The 21,065-nt window shown below is 41.4% G+C and overlaps 2 protein-coding genes across 15 annotated transcripts in view; one reads left to right on the top strand and one right to left on the bottom strand.

Annotated features, from left to right (window-relative positions):
• Window positions 1–21,065, bottom strand: part of FNDC7 (fibronectin type III domain containing 7) — a 184,844-nt gene that overhangs the window by 151,039 nt on the left and 12,740 nt on the right. For 6 of the 11 annotated variants that reach the window (XM_082227822.1, XM_082227820.1, XM_082227814.1 and 3 more), the window contains 5 exons: window positions 19,104–19,361; window positions 17,641–17,895; window positions 15,432–15,686; window positions 14,190–14,453; window positions 12,223–13,405 (listed from right to left, as the gene is read on the bottom strand). In XM_082227822.1, the coding sequence (XP_082083948.1) occupies window positions 13,173–13,405; window positions 14,190–14,453; window positions 15,432–15,686; window positions 17,641–17,895; window positions 19,104–19,361 (1,265 nt within the window). In that variant the 3' untranslated portion in view covers window positions 12,223–13,172. Of the gene's footprint in view, window positions 1–12,222; window positions 14,454–14,630; window positions 15,687–17,640; window positions 17,896–19,103; window positions 19,362–21,065 lie in introns of those variants that run through there. The other 5 variants (XM_082227819.1, XM_082227815.1, XR_014221005.1 and 2 more) reach the window with 4 other exon arrangements.
• PRPF38B (pre-mRNA processing factor 38B) lies at window positions 18–11,647 on the top strand. Of its 4 annotated transcripts, XM_082227900.1 has the most exons (6): window positions 18–487; window positions 5,061–5,129; window positions 6,277–6,428; window positions 6,511–6,571; window positions 8,571–8,794; window positions 9,571–11,647. In XM_082227900.1, exons 1-6 carry the CDS (start codon window positions 140–142, stop codon window positions 10,424–10,426), a joined length of 1,710 nt encoding a protein of 569 aa, XP_082084026.1. In that variant the 5' UTR covers window positions 18–139; the 3' UTR covers window positions 10,427–11,647. The 4 variants fall into 4 exon arrangements, with proteins under 4 accessions (XP_082084026.1, XP_082084027.1, XP_082084028.1 ...); XM_082227901.1 differs by lacking the exon at window positions 18–487 and having other exon boundaries at window positions 5,061–5,139; XM_082227902.1 differs by lacking the exons at window positions 18–487; window positions 5,061–5,129 and having other exon boundaries at window positions 6,413–6,428; window positions 6,511–6,585.

The following is a 21,065-nucleotide window of genomic DNA, read 5'->3' as shown; positions in this document are numbered from 1 at the left end:
ACTTCCGCAGCGGCCGCCATCTTGTTGGCGGTTGGCGGAGCTCGGCTCGGCAGCGTTCTCCCCGAGAGGCTTCCGCTCGCCTCGTCGCCGCTGCGGCCTTTGCTCGGCCGACCGCTGTTTCGGTGTGGCGGGAGTCGCCATGGCCAACAACTGCCCCGTCGTGGGCGCCGGGAACTGCCACCAACAGCAGCAGCAACACCAGCAGCAGTCGCCTCAGCAGCAGCCGGGAGGCCAACAGCAGCAGCCGCCGCCTCTCCCGCTCCCGCAGGCCGGCGCCGTTTTGTCGCCTCCGCTGCCGCTGCAGAGCGCGGGGCCCAAGCCGGCGGCCTCGGGGAAGCAGGGCAACGTGCTGCCCCTGTGGGGGAACGAGAAGACCATGAACCTGAACCCCATGATCCTCACCAACATCCTCTCCTCGCCCTACTTCAAGGTGCAGCTTTACGAGCTCAAGACCTACCACGAGGTGGTCGACGAAATCTACTTCAAGGTGAGCCGGGAACCGGGAAGGAGCTAGGTCCTTTCGGAGGAAGCCGGCGAGATTCTTGTTTTCAAATCCTTTGGCTCGCTCATCACCGCGTGGCCGAGCAGGGCTCATCTGGCCTGGGCCCAAAAACATAAGGCTCTTTGCAGCTGTCTCTTCCACAATCCAATCCCATACTATTTTTAATAATAATGAATATTTTATTCCAGTCTCGCCATCCAAATGGGAGATGTTGACCTATTTCTTCCCACGGTCGTCAGAGAGAAGGCTATGTAGTTGTAACGTGGCTACTTTTTTCTTTGGGAAATGGCTGTGCAATTCTTTGTCTCAATCCAAACTCCAGATCTCGATCTTTCTCTATCTCTCTTCCCACCCCCCAATATTTTACCAGTCAGACTTGTATGTTGGTTGAATTTAGAAACTTATTGCCAGTGCTGCGTGTGTGTGAAAACTGGCAATTGCACTGGGCAGCATGTTCACGTCCTCTCCCAGCCAAAGATCTAAAACAGGCGGTTGATGAATTCAGCGGGAGGTAACCAGCACGCTGCATTCTCTGTTACGTTGGCTTTATACCAACATAACACTGTCCTGCTAATCTTAATGCTAATAGGTTAAAATTTGAGGCCTACTAGTTGATTTTGGCTGTCTTAAAATGGAATTCTAATACGCTGCGTATTTCAGGTGCTGTGAGTAAAAGCTGTTTAGTTTGATCTGTGTGACCCTGCTTTCAGTCATTCTTATGGCTGCTAACAGTCTTTTATTTATTAAATCGGGGTTCTGTAACCTGGAAGATTAAGACTGTCATTTATTTTCTATGAACCAATTTAAGCTTTGAAACGTTACTGTTCAGGTGTGAGCCTGAATTGCGGAGCTAAACACAATGATGGGAAACCTGTGGCCTTTCAGGTGTTTTTGGAGTCGATAAACATATGGAGAGCCACAACTTCCCCATCCTTCACCCAGAACCTAGCCCACCACTTAGATATCTTAAAATTACCTAAATTCACAGTGAAGTAATGTCATTTGGGACCAACCAGATTGTCACAAAAGGGGGCGGGGGGTAAACAGTTCAAAAATGGGGCTAATGATGTAGCCATTTATTATTCTCCAACCACACCCCTTTTGTGTATCATAACTGATTAACAGTTCTGAAGAACTCAAAAGTACCACATGCTTATGACATTTTGGGTAGTCTCAATAAAAGTACCATCCAACTAGATTTTTTTTTTGGGGGGGGGGTTTCTTACAGACAGATATAGCTACCCTTGCCTTTTAAATTCACTTATTTTCCTGTACTTTCTGGTCCTTTTCAAATAACTTTGGTATGGGACTTGAGGGAATACAGGAGGAAGGACTTGAACTCTCCATAGGTTACATTGTTTCTCCTGAATCACTTAGCGTACTTTGTTATAGAATAATTTGATATGCTCAAGACTTTTCGGGGGGAGCACAAGCAGAAATCAAGTGGGCTGTTAGATTGGGCTATTGAATTTAAATTAATTGAACTCATAGATAAGTGTGTTTATGTTCCAGGTTTTTCTCCACTTCTGTTCTCTTAATCCATATCTCCATAACATCAAATATAGGGAAATCAGATCTATCTGCATTTTCCAGGCAGCATTACAACCTTCGGTTAATTTCATTGGCTTTTTCTCTTGCTGATCATTCAGTGGTTATAGTGTGGCATAGTGTGACTCTTTTTACCACTTAATTTAAAAGCATTAAAACCTCGTTCTTTTTAACTAGCAAATGATTTATTTCTAGAGCTTGTAGGGTCCATCTACATTTAAATTGCCTCACTTTCAAAAAATGCTACCTTAAGCAAAATATTGATTATTGATTCTTTAATTTCTATACCACTTAATATACAGTGGTACCTTGGTTTACAAACTTAATCTGTTCCAGAAGTCCGTTCTTAAACCAAGGTGTGCTTTCCCTAATGAGGCCTCCCGCCACCGGTGCCCTTCCAAAGATTACCAAAATGTAAGATATACTTGCCAAAAATGTCAGTTATATCTGATATGCTGGTTACCTTGGTTGTTAAGAGCGTGGTGCTGAAAACACCAAAGTCAAGGATTTGATCCTCATATGGGTGCATATTCCTGCATCGCATGGGGTTGGACTAGATGATCCATGGGGATCCTTCCAACTCTGTGATTCTATTATTTTATTTTACAATGTCTATTATTTGATTAAGATTTGTTTTCCTCATTTTTTCCTTCCTTTGTTTTTTTTCATACTGCCTCCTTTACCCCCAAAGTTAACTTAAAGCAACATTTTCAGATAACATGTTTCATTCATGCTTAAATTAAAACATAGGAAACATGGGGAAAGCTATTAAGTTTCTGTAATTGTGTCAGTCAAAATTGTCTTACATATGTAAATCATGTATATTGGAAATTCTTCAAATAAATAACAACAAGTTGAAATAGTTTTCATATGAAGTGTAGAGCAATCACGTTTACTCAAATGTATGCTCTTTATTACACTGAGATTTACAAGCTTCTTAGCATGGATAAAATTGCAACCTTGGAGATGGTTCCGATGTAATGTGAAACCATGCTGTACTGTGAACAAACAGTGGTGAGCCTTAGAATCATACTCTCTGTCCTCTCCAAGCTTTTAATCATTTTTCAGTTGAATATGTGCACAGAACAAAATGGCACCTGTAACACTGAAGTGGGAGCCCTCCCCACTGTGAAGATAGCATAGAAAACCTGGACTAGATTGAGAAGAGCACGCACTGTACAATAATTTCATGCCTGGAACTCGGTACAGAGATGGGGTGGTGAAGAGCCACAACATGTTCTCTTCCCATGTATCTTGGAGCAAATCAAGCTATATTATTATTATTATTATTATTATTATTATTATTCATATCCCATCTATCTGGCTGGGTTTCCCCAGCCACTCTGGGTGGCTCCCAACAGAATATTAGAAACATGATAAAATATCAAACATTAAAAACTTCCCTAAACAGGGTTGCCTTCAGATGTACAGTCATACCTCGGGTTGAAGTAGCTTCAGGTTAAGTATTTTCGGTTTGCGCCTCTCGGTGACCCAGAAGTAACGGAGCGCGTTACTTCCAGGTTTCGCCGCATGCGCAGACGCTCAAAATGACATCGTGCGCGGAAGCGGCAAGACGCACAGTCGCGTGTTACATTCTACTCAGGATGCGAATAGGGCTCTGGAACAGATCCAGAGGTACCACTGTATTCTAAAAGTCAGATAGTTGTTTATTTCCTGATAGAAGGGCGTTCCCAGGGCGTGCGCCACTACCGAGAAGGCACTCTGCCTGGTTCCTTGTAACCTCACTTCTCACAGTGAGGGAACTGCCAGAAGGCCCTCGGAGCTGGGCCTCAATGTCCGGGCTGAACGATGGGGGTGGAGACGCTCCTTCAGGTATACTGGGCCGAGGCCGTTTAGGGCTTTAAAAGTCAGCACCAACACTTTGAATTGTGCTCGGAAACGTACAGCTTGGGAAGAAGCTATATTGTAATGCTTTTAGGCTTTGATGGTCATGGTCCACACAAGAGTCAGTTCTTCCACAAATGAACTCAAAAGTCCCTTTAGGTAATGGCAGGGGTCCATTAATAGCTGATGATTATTGTGTATATTGGCAGGAGCCCCTAATTTCTGACCTTTCTGAAGAATGGCTTGTTGTCTTTTACAAAGACTTTGAAAATAGTCAGATGTTTTTCAAGTTTGGTGCAATAAGAACAAGCTTCAGAAAGCCTCTGAAGTTTAAAATGGCATCAATGACAAAATATTCCTCCCCTTGTCATAGGCACACATTAGGGTAGAGCCAAATTTTAGCTGGTTACTAGGACCAGCCAAAATTTGTGGACCCCTAGCAAACAGAACTACTTTCTCCATTCCTTGGTTTCTTGCCTAAGTCACCACTACTTTGCACAACCATACACTTGCCATTTATTATTCATGATTAGAATTTACAAATACTTAATATAGAATACCAAAGTGATGGACATAAGATAAACAAAATTAAATGCATAATAACTGAGCTAGTATAATTTTCTTGAAATAGAAAATGAAAGGTAGGTAAGATATTAATAATTGAATAGCTGAGCACTTTGTAGAGAAAGATAGAGGGCGTAAAGTAGAAAAGTGATAGCCAGGTGACATCACTGGGTGATTTGTCTGAAGAACAGACTATTGTCTCCTGGAGCCTCTAGCCTATCAAAATTTACCAATCATCTCATAGGCCATAATAATAAATATTAGTTGCAGTGCTATATTTGTATTCTGAAAATGTAAAAGCCAGATTGACAGTCAAATCCTGCATGTTTATTTAAAAGCAAGTCAAAAATATTTGACAGAGCTTATTCACAAATAATTGTGCATATGAGACATGACCTTAGTTTTAAATAGATATTAACAAGTACACCTCTAGCTCATTTTGTATTGGACTTGGGGTTGAGGAATGATTTGTCCTTACTATTTGCTGAGGGCGGGGGCAATAGGAATGGGTGTGTCGATGACACACTGTGCTTAGTACAGTCTGAGTTAAAATGTAAATCTAAAATGATGATGGGTTGATTAATTGCTTTATTGTTTTCAGGTTACACATGTTGAGCCTTGGGAGAAAGGCAGCAGAAAAACAGCAGGCCAGACAGGGATGTGCGGAGGGGTAAGTAGAAGTACGTGCCTTCTGAAGTTTTTTATATGGTAGCTAATCATTTCAAAAATGCAACACTGAACTCAGCAGAAAATTTAGTGTCGTAAGCTCTAATCAAGTTAATTGATAGATTATGCCACTAAAGCCTTAACTGACTGGTCATTGTGGGCATATTTTTTTGAAGTTAGCATGACTGATTTGCTACTTGTAATAGGGAATGAAAAAGAAAATGTTGGATTCTAAACAATGCAAGACAAGTGCATATTATTGAATTGTTACATCATAAAATGTTCACAAATAGTTCAAAAATAATTCCCAAGTAAAGTTTTGAATTTCAAAAAATATTATATATAAACTATGCTAAATCTGCTTAACTTTCACGCCTCACAATTATTTCATTCACTTGAAATTCTTTGGTTATTATTTTTTAAAAAATTAAGATTCAGATCTCAATCAGCTTAGGCCATTGGGAAGTTTCCACGCATTCCTGGTTCGATAGTTGGAAGTGGAGACTAAATCCAATCATACCTCCTCCAAAAATAAAAGGTAAAGGTACCCCTGCCCAAACGGGCCAGTCTTGCCAGACTCTGGGGTTTGTGCACCCATCTCACATTTATTGGCCGGGGGCCAGCGCTGTCCGGAGACACTTCCGGGTCACGTGGCCAGCGTGACAACGCTGCTCTGGCGAGCCAGAGCCGCACACGGAACGCCGTTTACCTTCCCGCTGGTAAGCGGTACCTGTTTATCTACTTGCCCCCGGGGGTGCTTTCGAACTGCTAGGTTGGCAGGCGCTGGGACCGAGCAGCGGGAGCGCACCCCGCCGCAGGGATTCGAACCGCCGACCTTTCGATCGGCAAGCCCTAGGCGCTGAGGCTTTAGCCCACATTGTAGGCCTAATGTCTGGATGGGGCTCTTCAGCTTCAGGAAATGTTAGTGCAGTCACCCACTGCTCCGCAACTTCTAAGGAAATGTTAGTGCAGTCACCCACTGCTCCGCAACTTCTAAGTGAATCAGATTACCTTCCTTAAGTGTTGAGCTTACAAACTTGTAGGAAAAAAATCATTAATGTTATATGTACTGAAGTGAAAAGTATTTCTCTTCAGTGTCTTACTCTCTAGTGTTAAATGATTTGTATTTCTCTTCCTCCTAATCTCTAAAGGTGCGTGGTGTTGGAACTGGAGGTATAGTGTCTACAGCCTTTTGCCTCCTGTACAAGCTATTTACCCTGAAGCTTACCCGTAAGCAAGTGATGGGGTTGATAACTCATACGGACTCCCCCTTTATTAGGGCCCTTGGATTCATGTATATTAGGTAAGTAGCCATATACTTAACTGTCAGCTAACTTTGTTGCAAAAAATGTTATTAAATTTACACAGTCTCTTTGTACTTCAAGGTACACACAGCCTCCAACTGATTTATGGGACTGGTTTGAATCCTTTCTTGATGATGAGGAGGTATGTCAACAAGGGTAATAATTTACTTTCTTTTCTTTCTGAAATCTTAAGTAAAGTAACCTTGAGATGAACTTCTGTATGTTGGAAAACAGTTTTTAACCATGTGAAAAGTAAAGCCTTTCTCATCTTTAATGGTTTGCAAACTTGCAATGAACAGAGACTACGGGACATTCTTACACCTTTAAAATAAGTTGGAATTGAATATATCACCAACCTAACTGCTTGGGGGCAAATGGAATGCATACTTGGAAAGATAACTACAGTATGGGACGATATCTCTATCTTTTAACCAAGTATGAAACCTGAAAAATCAGGTGGGTGTTTGTTTACGTGAAAGTAAATGGACAATGACGAAGGAGAATTGAATGGGGCATCTGCAGTCCAACAGCATGTGAACACAGCTACAGTCTGTAGTTGCTTTCTAAAATTTTCAATTGATAGCAATGCCACTGAACTAGCAAATTGCTTTTAATCTCTTAACTTTCAAATAGTGATAATAAGACCATACAGAAACTGCTGAAAGGGGTAATTTCCTCCAGTGCACATGTGCTATTTTTAGTGTGGATTCTCTTTTCAGCAGCATTTTTACCGCAAATCAATCTGCTTCTCAGATTTCAGCCTTTGTCCTAAGTATATTTTATGTTCTAGGAACTATTGAATTTCGCCTCTAGAAGTAGTCATTGATGAGTCAAACTAATACCTTGCAGTGTAGTTTGCTAGTTACTGCCACAGTAAATGTTTAGATCCCATGCAAAAAAAGACCTTTAGGGATCCAGTACACAATCGTAATGTCTCGCTTAGACTACGCAGTGCTCTTTTTAAGGTTACATGAATATTTTATGCTTGTAGTTTTTGCTCTAATGGCATATATTTTGACTTCCCATAATCTAGTAATACAGAATGGCATTCTTGGTTCCTGTTCATTAACTGCTTTATGATCACTTTGGCCTCTTTTTCATGTAACTAATTAAAACTGTAGTAACACAGAAATATCATTTCTACATATTAACATTTCTCTCAGTTTGCCACTGTTGAAGATGTGAAAGCAGTTCAGTGTTGTGTCTCTGGATGTATCTAGCTAAATGTTGTTAGTGCTTTGACTTTTTCACTGATGCTCTTATTTTTGTATGTACCACTTCGGGTACTACATTTAAGCCAGTGTTTTATTTTCTTCTTTAGATCTCTGTGCAGCAGTTTTGTTTGGAAATACTGTATATCTGAACACTTAAATGTGTGTGAGTGCAAGCAATTTTACATTGAGATTTTCTCTTCCTGTTTTAGATAACAAATCTCACTTTCCTTGTGTGCTTGCACTATAGGTTTGGGCCTGACAATAGCTGACTAACATGTCCTGAGCTGTGAGAGGGCATAGCAAGAAGGCCTTCATGCGGTAATGACCCTTTTCCGAGACAATGGTCATCATGGATTATGCGTTTCCAATTATTTGTTCCTTTATTTATTTTTTTGCATAACTCTAAATTAGAAACCTCACTGCTTCATGGCAGTTGGTTTGCTATTGCTTCCGATTTAGGCAGGGTCCATTTTCTACTACAACTTTTTCTGGTCATTTTTAGACAGGAAATAGTCATCCTCAATTGTTCAGTTGTGACCACAATCCTCAAAAATGAGAATTAATGTCAAGCAAGTTACGATCCATTTTGTGGCTTAACAGTAAAAGATGGTAGCATACAAGCCAGCTGTGTAAGCAAATGTTACACTAATCTGTTGAGACATGAGCCCTTTACTATTTGGCTGCAGGATTGGTATGCACCTGCATGCATATGCATTAAGTCCAACTCCCACTCTATAACATAGGGCCAAATGCAAAGGTACAAGAGTTGAAGTTCTTAGGCAACTTATTTACCAGCAAAAACAGCTAAGCCGTCATATTTGAGACTTGAAAGATGGCAATCAGTATAGTAGCATTTGTTCTAAAGGAAACTCTAGATGGTTTCTTACATTCAGAATTTGTGTTCTGTTTTGTGTTTGTTTTTTGAAGGACCTTGATGTGAAAGCAGGTGGCGGCTGTGTCATGACCATTGGAGAAATGCTGCGCTCTTTTCTAACTAAGCTGGAATGGTTTTCTACGTTATTTCCAAGGATTCCTGTACCAGTACAAAAGAACATTGATCAACAAATTAAAGCCAGGCCCAGAAAAATCAAGAAGGATGGCAAGGAGGGAGTAGAAGAAGTAGACAGGCATGCGGAACGTAGACGTTCAAGGTTATACATTAACTTTACAAAATAAGTTACTTAATTTAGACATTCTCATCCTATAATTTCACATAATCAAAACTTTTTGTAGTTATGTTTGCAGTGTGGTCTTCTAAATGAGTAATAGCATTTATGTAGTACTTTAGATAGCTTCACATACATTATCGCAATAATCCTTACAATTTCTCTATAGGAATGGTGGTATTCCCATATAGCAGATGAGCTACGCTATGTTTTGTTTAACTTAGTGTATATGGCTAAAGTAAGAGTCTGCTGGCACAAGTACATAGCCTTTTATCTAGGGTGGGTTGATTCTAGGCATGTATGGTTTTCCTTCTTTTCCTTACCAGATAGGTATGGTCCACATGTGTTTTAAAATTGTGAGGTGCAAATGCATACTTGGAACAAGACATCATTTAATGTTTATTATCCAGAATATGCACTTTTGCTTGGCTGGAGCTAGCGTTCACCTAGACCAATAGTATTTGCAAGAATCCTAGCAACCATCAAGTGCTAGGTAGTCTACCTGAAACTATCCAGTGGTCTATCAACAGACCATGGTGTACAGTTTGCTTACTACTACTGTACTACAGTTTGCCTACTACTAACACCAGCTGTAGAGCACTTTATTAATATTTATGCAGACCTCTAAAAATATTGGATGATTTGGTACACTTGATAAGTACAGGGAAATAGAATGAAAAGGGTATACAAAGTACAATGTGAAAGTTTGCTGAAACTCTTGTTGGAAAAATTCAATTTCTTAAGCATTTCTTTTCATGTAGGTCTCCAAGAAGGTCCTTGAGCCCCAGGAGGTCACCTAGAAGATCAAGAAGCAGAAGTCGTCATCGTGAAGGCCGTGGGTCATCCAGTTTTGATAGAGAATTGGAACGGGAGAGGGAAAGACAAAGACTAGAGCGAGAAGCTAAGGAGAGGGAGAGGCGAAGATCTCGAAGTTCTGATCGGGCATTGGAGCGAAGACGAAGTAGAAGCCGAGAGAGGCACAGAAGTCGAAGTCGTGATCGAAAAGGAGACAGAAGGGACAGAGAGAGGGAGAGGGAGAAAGAAAACGAACGTAGTAGAAGGAAGGAGCGTGACTATGAGAAAGAGAGAGGTGTTGAAAGGGAAAGAGAGCGCTCTAGGGAGAGAGATCGTTCTAGAGAAAAATCAAAGGACAGAAAAAGCAAGAGTGAAATCGATGAGAGGAGACATAAAGATGAAAAAGATGAAAGGAAACATAGGGATGATAAAAGAGATTCCAAGAAAGAAAGGAAGCATAGCAGGAGCCGAAGTAGGGACCGGAAGCATAGGAGCAGAAGTGTGAGTAGGAATGCTGGCAAGCACAGTAGAAGCAGGAGTAAAGAGAAGTCAAGTAAACACAAAAGTGAAAGCAAAGAGAAATCAAATAAGCGAAGCAGAAGTGGAAGCAGAGGAAGAACTGATAGCACTGAAAAGTCCCGAAAACGAGACCTTAGTCCCAGTAAAGAGAGATCACGAAAACATAGCAAAAGCAAAGAACGTTCCCATAAACACGATCACAGTGATAAGGACCACTCAGACAAACATGATCATCAGAGGAGCCAAAGTACAGAACGAGAGAATCAAGAAAAACAATCTAAAAACAAAGATGAGACTGTATGAATGTTCAGAAGTGGATCACATTGAATCCTATAAATGTTTTGAAATCTTGCTTATTTTTTCTTACAGTTGAAATTGTGCAGTAGTTGATAAGCACTCTTCTTCAACCTCCCTCTAGGCTGCAGATTGTCATTTCCTATTTTGAGTAGGGAAGTGCCTTTGTAATCCCGTTAAATGCGTTGACTATTTCCAGCCCATTTGTTTAGTTAAATTCATGATGCGAATCTGTTTGTGCATTTTTTTATTGTTCAAATGTTTCCAAAATGTACAATCTGTACATACGTCCTGAAACTGTTCTAATCCTTTTGGCATGGTTTGCCATGTTGGTTAAATTTGTATACGGCAATAAAACTGCCACTAATTCTACTTTGTTTTATAGATGTGGAATTATGGTTTCTATCTTTGACTTAGCATGGCTGTGCTTTGCATAATAGTATGGCAGAAGCTCTTAAGGATGGATCTTGAACGTGTATTATATCTAAAATATTTATGTGCATTGAACATCCATGAAGGTTGCAGTTCTAGAACTTGTGTCCATTTGTACCTCTTGTCCTGGGAAAGCATTTAAAATACATTTTATTTGTGAAACTAAAGAAAGTGTTGCATTTAGAGTAGGCTTTTCAAGGAGGTAGCAATTTAAGGCAGGGGTTTAGGCTTTCCTAAGGTTTATGTTGTAGTCAGTGCTACCTCATAGGAACACTGTTAAGATTTATAAGCCTATCTACCATCTCTACATAGACTTTCTGGCTAGCTTTTATTGCTCATGTAAATATTATTTCACTATGATATCCCCAGGGTTTTCATTAAAACTGTTGTGCCACTGCCCTGTGCTTTATGAAACAACCATAAAGGTGAAAGTGGCAGAATCAGGGAGGAGACAGGAAGATGAAAAATAAGGTCAAGCAGCAAACTTCAATTTCAAGCTTCCAAATAATTTTTTATAAATGAAAAGTAAAGCATCTTCATAGTGTTTTTTTAAAATGCATAATGTGTCTTTTTTTTTTTTTTACAAAGACTGTGGTCATTGCTTGAGATGAAGAATTTCTCTCATGCAACAGAAAAACTAGATAATTTTTTTCAAACACTGATTACTTGTGAGATAATGTCAAAATGCAGTATTGAAAGAGAAATCATATCACAACAGTTCATTTCTGTTTGGTAGACTTGTTCTAGTGACCTGTATAAGAAATATAAAATCTCTGGAATAAAGACTGGATTAATTTATTTGTGGCTATCCCCACTTGTTCATTGCCAGCTGCAAAAAATCATTTTGGGCTTATTACTCATAAACAGTAAAAACACCAGTTCGTTGTGTAACAAGCAGGTCGCCCATCATATCAATGGAATGGTAGAACTATTTGGCAGGCCGGCTTCCCAGTTGTGAGTACAGTGGTACCTTGGTTCTGGGAGTCCATTCGACTCCCCAAACCATTAAAAAACCAAGGCGCAGCTTCCAGTTGACTGCAGGAGCTTCCTGCACTCAATCTGAAACCATGGAAGCCGCATCAGATGTTCGGCTTCCAAAAAACGTTTGCAAACCGGAGCACACACTTCCGGGTTTGCGGCGTTAGGGAGATGATTTGTTCAACAGCTAAACCGTTTGGGAACCAAGGTACATTTTTTTTTAAACTGCCTTTTTATCTCTGGACTTCATTTTACCCTTTCAGCTCACTAATAATTACCAAGCTGTTGGATCATAAAGCTTAATGGTGAAAATAAGTTGCCCCTCCTCCAAAACAAAAAAGAGAAAAGCTGTATCTTGAACATGTTGTGGTAGTTGGCATTTGTCTTAGGGCTGTCAGTAATGGCTCCCCGTAAGAAAAGGGATATCAGCCTTGTGTTGTGGCAATGCCATAGCAGGTAGAAAGCTGGAATATAGAAAGCTCCTGTCTCCAAGACTGATGACTAGCCATCCTGATCTAATAGGTGCTGCAGGAGTCAATACAAATAATGGGAGCCAGTTGTGATGGTAGAATGACAAGAGGTTCTGCTGGGTAGTGAACAAGGAGGTTGCATTAGCTGTATCAGTCTCAAGGACGGACATGGTAGCCAGAGTGACTAATTAGCCAAGGAACTGAAAGCCACAACAATAGTATTAAATCTTAGTCCAAACACAAAACTGACTGAAATAATACTCTGATAAGTCTTACCTGCTTGATTCATTCTCTCTTTTCCTGTAGCACTTGGTAGTGTTCTGAACTTCGCTTTCCTCTGTAAATCACTGGAATATTATTCAAAATGTTTAAACACAGCAATTTAGACTTGACTGACTTTATTTTTAAAACTTCGTCTCATTTTCATCAATCCTACATGGGTAAAATGTAGCTTCCCAGCATTTTAGTTTGTAAAATGAGATGTGCTGGGACTTGATCCCCTTGAGGACCGTGCAACCTTCCTGATGATGGGGGGGGGCGCAGGGGGACTATTTTGACTCCTAAAGATCTTCAGGAAAATGCATAGGATGTTGGTAATATTAGTAGACTAGAAACACTTGTATTGAAAATCCATTTGCAGCTTGAGCCTTGACATAAGGTAGCTTTTGACATCTACCAATCTTTAGATTGGTAATTACCTCTTGTGGAGATTGTGTGAATCAATGTTTACCTCATGGTCAGGGTTGAGAAACTTGTGTAAGTTTGAGAACCAATTCCTCCAGAAACAAAAGTGATTGGTGTTTTGTTGTTGCTGCTGCTGCTTATTTCCTTAAATGGCTGAAAATTGCTTTCTTGTTCCACTAATGAACGCCTTGCTATAATCTGAGTGACACTGATACAACCCAAACTTTATTGACTATGATATATTTCTTTGCAAAAGGTATGGAAAATAAAACAGTGCAATTTGGCCTCTGATAAAATTGATTTTTAAAAAATAGAAAACCCCAAAAGATATTGAAAAGAATTTTCAGCTTAGGTAAAATATATTGATTTATTAGACGAGGAATTTGATACTTACCCATTCCTACTGAACTTCCAGAGCATGTCACTAGAAAATGAAATGCAAAATTACATATATATACAACTGAAGGAATCATTGAATGGTGCTTTCTAAAGTGGATTTCCCAATGTAACTTAGAAAAAAAGCATAACCAATTTGTTTTAATTTAAAGTGATGGTTTTAACTTGAATTCAAAAATGCAATGAATTGGAGTTTGACTAAGATTCAGTCAATAAACATGCTTCTAAATGGCTAGAATTGCAACAATAGCTGTTTTCAGAATAAATACCAATATTACATTACCTGTATGGAGAATGATTAGCAATTTCCCCACAAATCAGAATAATTCAGATCGGCAAGCACATGTCTGGACTGAGGGGAGGGGATCATTGACAAGCTGCTATAAGTATTTTCTAGAAATACTCCACTAGCCACTGCAGTATCGGCAGCTCTATTGTGTTTAAAGGTAGCTACACAGAAACCATAATCCATGCAAAAACGAGAGTCTTGCAGGACCCTAAAGTAGAATACATTTATTTTGGCATAAGCTTTTATGGATGAGTTGATTTCATCAGATGCAACAGTGGCTAAGATGAATAGAATGGAATCATGCCCACACACCTTCAGGTAGAGACAGTTGCCATGCCACCATAACCCATCACCAAAACTGGCTGACAATGGCATGGAGATTTCATGTGATAAGAGCTCTGGGCAGCAGCCACCAAGTGTAGACTGTTTCAAGGAGTTTCCACAGTTTTAATTTTCTTCACTTTCTTGAGGCCCAGCTTCTGTCCCCTTTTGCCATTACTGCCAAAGGCCCACAAGTCATTACCTGAATATATCTTCTTAGGACAAAATGCAGGTTTTGATCCCTCGCTATCAGTTACAGGTGACACCACAACTGTATAGACATCGCCACAGGGTATCTCGGTAATATCACAATAAGTCAGGTCTGTGTTTGGTGTACAGGTGAAATTTCCTTTTGAGCCATAAAGATCTGTACTATAGTTGACTGAACCTTTGGCTGTCCGCCAGTATATTCGTATGCCATTGTTGCCCAGTCTATATAGCTTAACCCCAGAAGGGCAGCAAGCACCTAAAGGAGGAAAACAACCAAGAACACTGAATTCAGCTTGCTCATTCCTCTTGGGGGATAGACGAGAAAGTGGTCAGATTTCTTTTTTATCAATTGAAATGGAGAAAATTTTCAGAATGTCCTAATAAAGTACTGTAGGTTCTCTCAAAGTGTAAGCTTTCAGGAGTTGTCTAGGACAGTAAGGGACGGGGGTGGCGCTGTGGGTTAAACCACAGAGCCTAGGACTTGCCGAACAGAAGGTCAGCGGTTCGAATCCCCGCGACGGGGTGAGCTCCCGTTGCTCGATCCCTGCTCCTGCCAACCTAGCAGTTCGAAAGCACGCCAAAGTGCAAGTAGATAAATAGGTACCGCTCCGGCAGGAAGGTAAACGGCGTTTCCGTGTGCTGCTCTGGTTCGCCAAAAGCGGCTTAGTCATGCTGGCCACATGACCAGGAAGCTGTACGCCGGCTCCCTCGGCCAGTAAAGCAAGATGAGCGCCGCAACCCCAGAGTTAGTCACGACTGGACCTAATGGGGTCCCTTTACCTTTACCTTTACCTTTAGGACAGCAATCTAGGAATGGCTAGGCCCAGAAAACCGCAAGCAGCAGCGGATTCCCAGAAGTGAGCTTTTTCAGCCCTCTGGTTCCCTCTGAAAAGTCTCTCGAGAGTGTCATGGGACCCTTCTGAACAGTGCAGGATAGGATGGGGGGGGGTCTGCTGTAGAAATAGGAAACTTGCCCAAAGCAAGGAGAGATGCCTCGCCTTGTTTTGCCCAATGTTGTTTCCTCTGTTCTCCACAGCATTCCATAGTCCACACCACTCGGGAGTCTCAACCCTCTGGAAAGGGGCACGCGCAGGAAGGGATGGCAGCCCCTTTCTGCAAGCTTCTGTCTAATTTCAGGATCCAAACCAATGAGCATAGTTTTAGCATTTTAATATGAGGGTGGAAATGTAGAAATACCATGCAGGTACTTAAAAATACATTTTCACATACTCACTAGAAGAAAATCCCTTGTATATGCAATCTGATGTTAAGCCTGTTTCACTGATCGCTTTGATAGACACACTGTAGTTGGTTCCACATGTTATGCATCCCAAGAGGCAATAGTTTTGGAGTGTGTGACACCTGGCACGTCCTTTGTGCGACTCCAGAATTGCTATGTACGTCTTTGCGCCAGTCCCAATAGACCAGCTGATGTTTGTTACAGACTGTGTCACTTGAGTTACTGTGAGATCCACTGGGCAGCAAGGGGCTTGAAAGAAGAAAATACTTAGTAAGTGATTGTGTGTGTATTTACTCCATGCACAGAAGTACATTCTTGGGGGATATTTTGGCACTTTAGTTGAAAATTTAAAATGATTCCCAATTGCTGCCTGCATCACAAGCTTTTAACTGGTCACCATATTTTTTTTTTACTTATTCATTGCTGTCAGGGGTTCAGGAGCAGAGGCGAGGGCAAGGGAGGAAACAGAGAGCGAGGGGGAGGAGGCAGACGAAAGGATGAGTGATGACGACGACCCGAGATCTCCGAGCCTTTCCAGTGAATCAGAAGATTCACAAAAAGGAGCACCAGTGGCCAGGGCAAGGGGGGAGACTAGGGGGACACCCCAGGAAGAAAGAGCCAGAGGGGACTCAGAGGGGAGCAGTTGGAGATCGGGACCAACGTCACCGCCAGAGAGTAGGAAAGAGGAAGAGCGCCAGGGAGCAAGCGCTGGCAGCTCGCAACAGGAGGGAGGGCACGAGTCAGGAGTGGCCACACCTTCATCGGGGAGCGAAGTGACGGTTAGACGGAAAGTGGAAGGTTGGGCGCGCGCGCCAAGTTCAAATGCACAGGAAGGTGGCGCAGTAGGCAGCCCGGAAAGGGAGCCAGGTCCTAAAGCCCGGCGCAAGGAGACAGAAGGGTCCGGGGGGTCAGCGTCAGAAGAATCCCGGAAGGAAGAGACCCAGGGGGGCAGAGGGACCCAGAGGAGAACTGTCAGGCGGAAAAGGTGGAGCAGGGCTAGGATATTAAGTTGGTGCGCAAGGGGCGGAGACTCAGACGGAGCTTCGCCGATCTAAGCATAAGACGTAGGGTTGCACGCAGCAGCTCGAGAATGGAGACTGTAACTCAATAAAGACTTTTATTTAACGACCGCTGGCTAGCGTGATCCTCTGTGAGCTCGGATCTGGAAGTAACCCTGACAATTGCGGTTTCTAATAGATATAAAGGACATATATCAGGTAAATGGAGAACAAATTGGGGGTCACGGACAAATAATAGGTGCAGGTATGTTGTTGCAGTACATTCTGTAACAAAAGAAAGGAGCTTAGCACCATAAATAATTTATGCCTTCCAAATTTCTATAGCAACCACTGATAAGGATATAAAGAAAAAGGTTGCACCAGGCAGAATAGCTGCCACCATAAATATACTGAGAATAAATATACTGTTCTGATTTTTTTTATATTTATTTGTTAAATACTACCCCACCCCCACTTTTTATTTCCTGCATCATATTTTTTTCCTTCAGTCACCCTAGATCAGGGATGGAGAACCTAGAACTACAACTCCCACCATCCATGACCATTGGCCATTCTGGCTGGGACTGATGCATCTGGAGCTTCCCCATCTCTGCCCCATATGGCCACCCACACGCATCAAGTGGAATAGCTGGCCCTGCTGGCAGACATAAGTAATTACTGAGACTAATTTTTATTTAATCTCCATGCAAACTATATGATTTTTTAAAAAATACTCAGAAATTTTCATTAAATTTGGAAGTTGTTTAATAATCTAATCATTGATCCATGATACATCTTGGGTGGGATTTAGTGACTAGACCCACTGAAATTAATGTAGTACATGAGCAGAATGGAAGGCAGGCTATAGGGGTGCCAAATTATGGCCGCACACAGAGTGCCACTGAAATCTGAAAGACTTAAGTCCACCCCTGGTACCCGAGGAGGCAGTATGAGCTGGTCCAATCGCTAACTATATTTGATCAACTATTTGTATATACTTTGTATATCCTTTGACATACTGCAAGTACTATAACTCCCAATCTATCTTTGTGATATATAAGGAGGAGTCATTGTTAGCCAGCAGATGTATTTGGATATGGGCGACCTTGGTTAAAACCTCAGCTCAGATGATGAGCTGCTGTCCCCTGTTATAAAAAGGGAGCGATACCTAAAAAGTAAATAACATCTCAGCAATTGTAACTTACCTGTCTCCAAAGGCACACTGTAACTAGGCAAACTGTGACCTGCTTCTGTGCTTGCTACAGTGCTGACAGAGAACAGTGACCCACATGGAAGATTATGGATGGTGCATGAATTTCCCGAGCTTGCACAATGCCAAATTCCTGCCTCTCCTTTGGCAGTGACTGTGTACATCGCTTCATCATTATTGGCATGCCAGTGCACACTAATTACAGAAAGAGCATCCTTTGAGACACTTATTATTTCCGGACTACATGGAGCTGAAAGATTTTAGATGGAGCAAATTCAAACTGCATTCTTATTTATGGATTTTATGTTGCACTAAGACAGCTGTGCATTATTAAGAATCTATGATCTTAAAAAAAACCCAGTGTTACAAAGGCTGTGTCCTCTCTGTCCAAGGTTTGCTCCCCTCCCAAAACATTTCACTTAAATTTGCATGTGGGTGTATTTTCAGCCTTTAGAAAACCAACCTTGAAATAAATATATTCTCCATAGCACAATCAGTTGAAAGTCCTAAAAGGTCTTAGGGTACCACATTAGAGGGGTTAGTAGTGGCTTAACTGCCATAATGCCATAGTGTTTTATGTGCAAACTCAGGGGCACAGGGCAACAAGTTGTTGTACAATGCTGTACAATGCAAGTATGGGGAACTGGGGGTTTTCCATAAGTTGTTGGACTCCATCATTCATGACCATTGGCCATGTTAGCAGAGGTAGATAGAGATTGGAGCCCAGCTTCATCTGAAGGGCCAGTTTCCCATTCTTGGTACAAAGACCTGCCCAAAAACCAAAGGCATTAGATTCATGTTCTGTTTGGTTTGGCAGACTATAGTCAAAAGTTGTTTTTTTAACTCCTTTGAAACACAGTTGTTAGCAGCAGCAACAACAACAACAGCAATGAACATTTTTATCTGAAGTTGGCAGTAAATCATACTTAGCATTTAAATTACAAGAATGGATAGGATTGCAGCTCTAAAGGAACCAGTGACCTAAAGTTTTGCAAATCAAATTGCCTACTGGAAATGTTAATCCCAGAGTCAAAACACACAGCTGGAGTGTAGTTAAGATGTCAGTACAGCACAAACAAAATTACCCTGCATATTCAGAGCTAGTGTGTTGGGGGAATGCTTTATATATTTATATATGCAAAATATTGTAAATGGGAGAGCACTCAAATATTTTATCTCCTAGAAGTGCAGTCTGGGAATGGTGCAATCCAGCAAAACATACATGAGACTGATGAGTATGCAAAACAAAACAGAGATCAGATTTTGAAACAGCAGTCTGAACTCAGAAATTCCACTAGATATTTCCTTCCACTCAAAACAGTATGACAAATATACTCAGTTCAGTTCCAATAGTTGCAATATATGAGTTACAATGCAGTATTGGTTCACCTTTACAGCTTGTACAGTTACTTTTTAACTTGTAAACTGAAACTTGTAAATTGTAAACTGAAATAGTACCTGTTGCCACGTGTTTAGATGTGCATGATGTGTTGCTGCCTCTAATTTCACTGAATGAATAAACAGTTATATTGTACAGGGTGTTACACTGGAGTGCAGAAAGGGTGCAAACCGTCGCAGTATCATTGCATAGCAATTCGTTGGTCCAATCCACAGCTTTGGTTTCATACATTTCAGCACCACGGACAGGAGACCAAACAATCTGAACTGTATCACTGGAAATGAACACTGGGTTAACATCACTGGGGCAGCAAGGTGCTAAAGGGAAAAAAGGGGAAATGCAGCAATATTTATTTTACTATTCGTTCAATTTGCATACCGCCTTTCGTCGGCAGATCACAGGGCGGTTCACAACATAGAAATACAAAATGACAACACAAAATATATAATAAAATGAAAACACAAGCAAAACAAACCAATTACACCCCTTCCCACTGACACACAGAAGGCCATAGAATGTTAATTAGCCAAACACCTGGTTGAAGAGAAACATTTTCACCTGGTGCCTACAGATATGTAATGAAGGTGCCTGTTAAATTGTGGGTGAACATATCAGATGACACAGTGATTCTTCAAACAGCTCTTGTTTATTCACAGGCCAGAACAGAACTGAACTGAAGGATTCAGCCAGCCTGCTTATATAGAGCTCCACTAGAACGCAACAGTAACCGTTTTCTGTAACTATACAATCACTGAATGTCACTTTCGATTCCTTATTTGCATATGTGGACCTGAGTGAAAACTATCTACAGTATCCTCCTGCTGGCCCAGGGTGAGAACTTCAGTACATAATACCGCCATGCAAGCGTCCTTGGGGAGTGCATTCTACAAACGAGTTGCCACTGCAGTAACAGCCCATTCCTGTGTTGCCATCTCTTGTGGAGGGGGCACACGAAGAAGGGCCTCAGATGGTGATTGTAAGGTCTGTGTCAGTTCATATAGAGAGAGGCGGTCCTTGAGGTATTGTAGTCCTGAGCCATTTAAGGCTCTATAGGTAAAAACCAGCACTTTGAATTGGGCCTGGAAACTAAGCGGCAGCCAGTGCAGTCGGGCCAGGATCAGTGCAATATATAGGAATATATTAGAGGTTAACCAAATAGTTCTTGATGCAATGATTGTTATGTGAAGTATCTCAAAACAGACTCTGGGGCCCTGGGGTCTTCATCTCTGTGCTATGCTGGTAGCTTAACAGATGGACTGCTATTTTGCTGCACTTCAGCACCATCACTGCAGGTGGTGGGGATGCAGCTATTAACTCAGCAGGGCTCATATTATACAACACTAAAAGGGTACCACCTTGTCCTTTTAAGTTACTTATGGTCTGTATTTTCTGGAATGGATTCAAATACATACCAGTACTTTAAGTTTGCAGATTTAATTGGATGAAAGCATTCTGTCACCCTAGCAGGACAAATCCACTTCCCCCAAAATGGTCTTTTTGCAGTCTGGAAAGTGTGTTAAAAAGTGTGGGATGAGCTAACAACTAATGGGAAGTGTGAACACGCCCCATAAAAAATTAGAACGGATGCTCACTTTAGACTGGACAAAATCTACCCACCATGTACAGTAAGCTTTGTGCAAGCAATGAAAGCTGAGTAAACAGGTTGTCTGGAAGGAGAGATGAGACTAGCTTGGCTTCTTAGTCTGAGCCATTCATCCTTCAGGGGCAAATAGTGAAGCTCTTAGAGCAGGGGCAGTCAACCTTTTTATACCTACTGCCCACTAATGCATATTTCTTGATGGTAAAATTTCCTTACCACCCATCAGTGCTCAATGGAAGAAGGATTCATCTTGTGCCATAGAACCCCCTTCTGCCCACCTAGAATCCTGAAATGCCCACTAGTGGGCAGTAGGGACCAGGTTGACAACCCCTGTCTTAGAGTGCTAATTTTTGCTGGGTCACCTAATTGTCACCAGTCCTAACTGTTATGTAAAGATGAAGCTACTTTGTCTCATCTTGGA

The sequence above is a fragment of the Podarcis vaucheri genome (assembly GCF_965113315.1).
Source record: "Podarcis vaucheri genome assembly, chromosome: 6".
Taxonomy (NCBI): domain Eukaryota; kingdom Metazoa; phylum Chordata; class Lepidosauria; order Squamata; family Lacertidae; genus Podarcis; species Podarcis vaucheri.
This window is presented reverse-complemented; position numbering and strand designations above follow the sequence as displayed.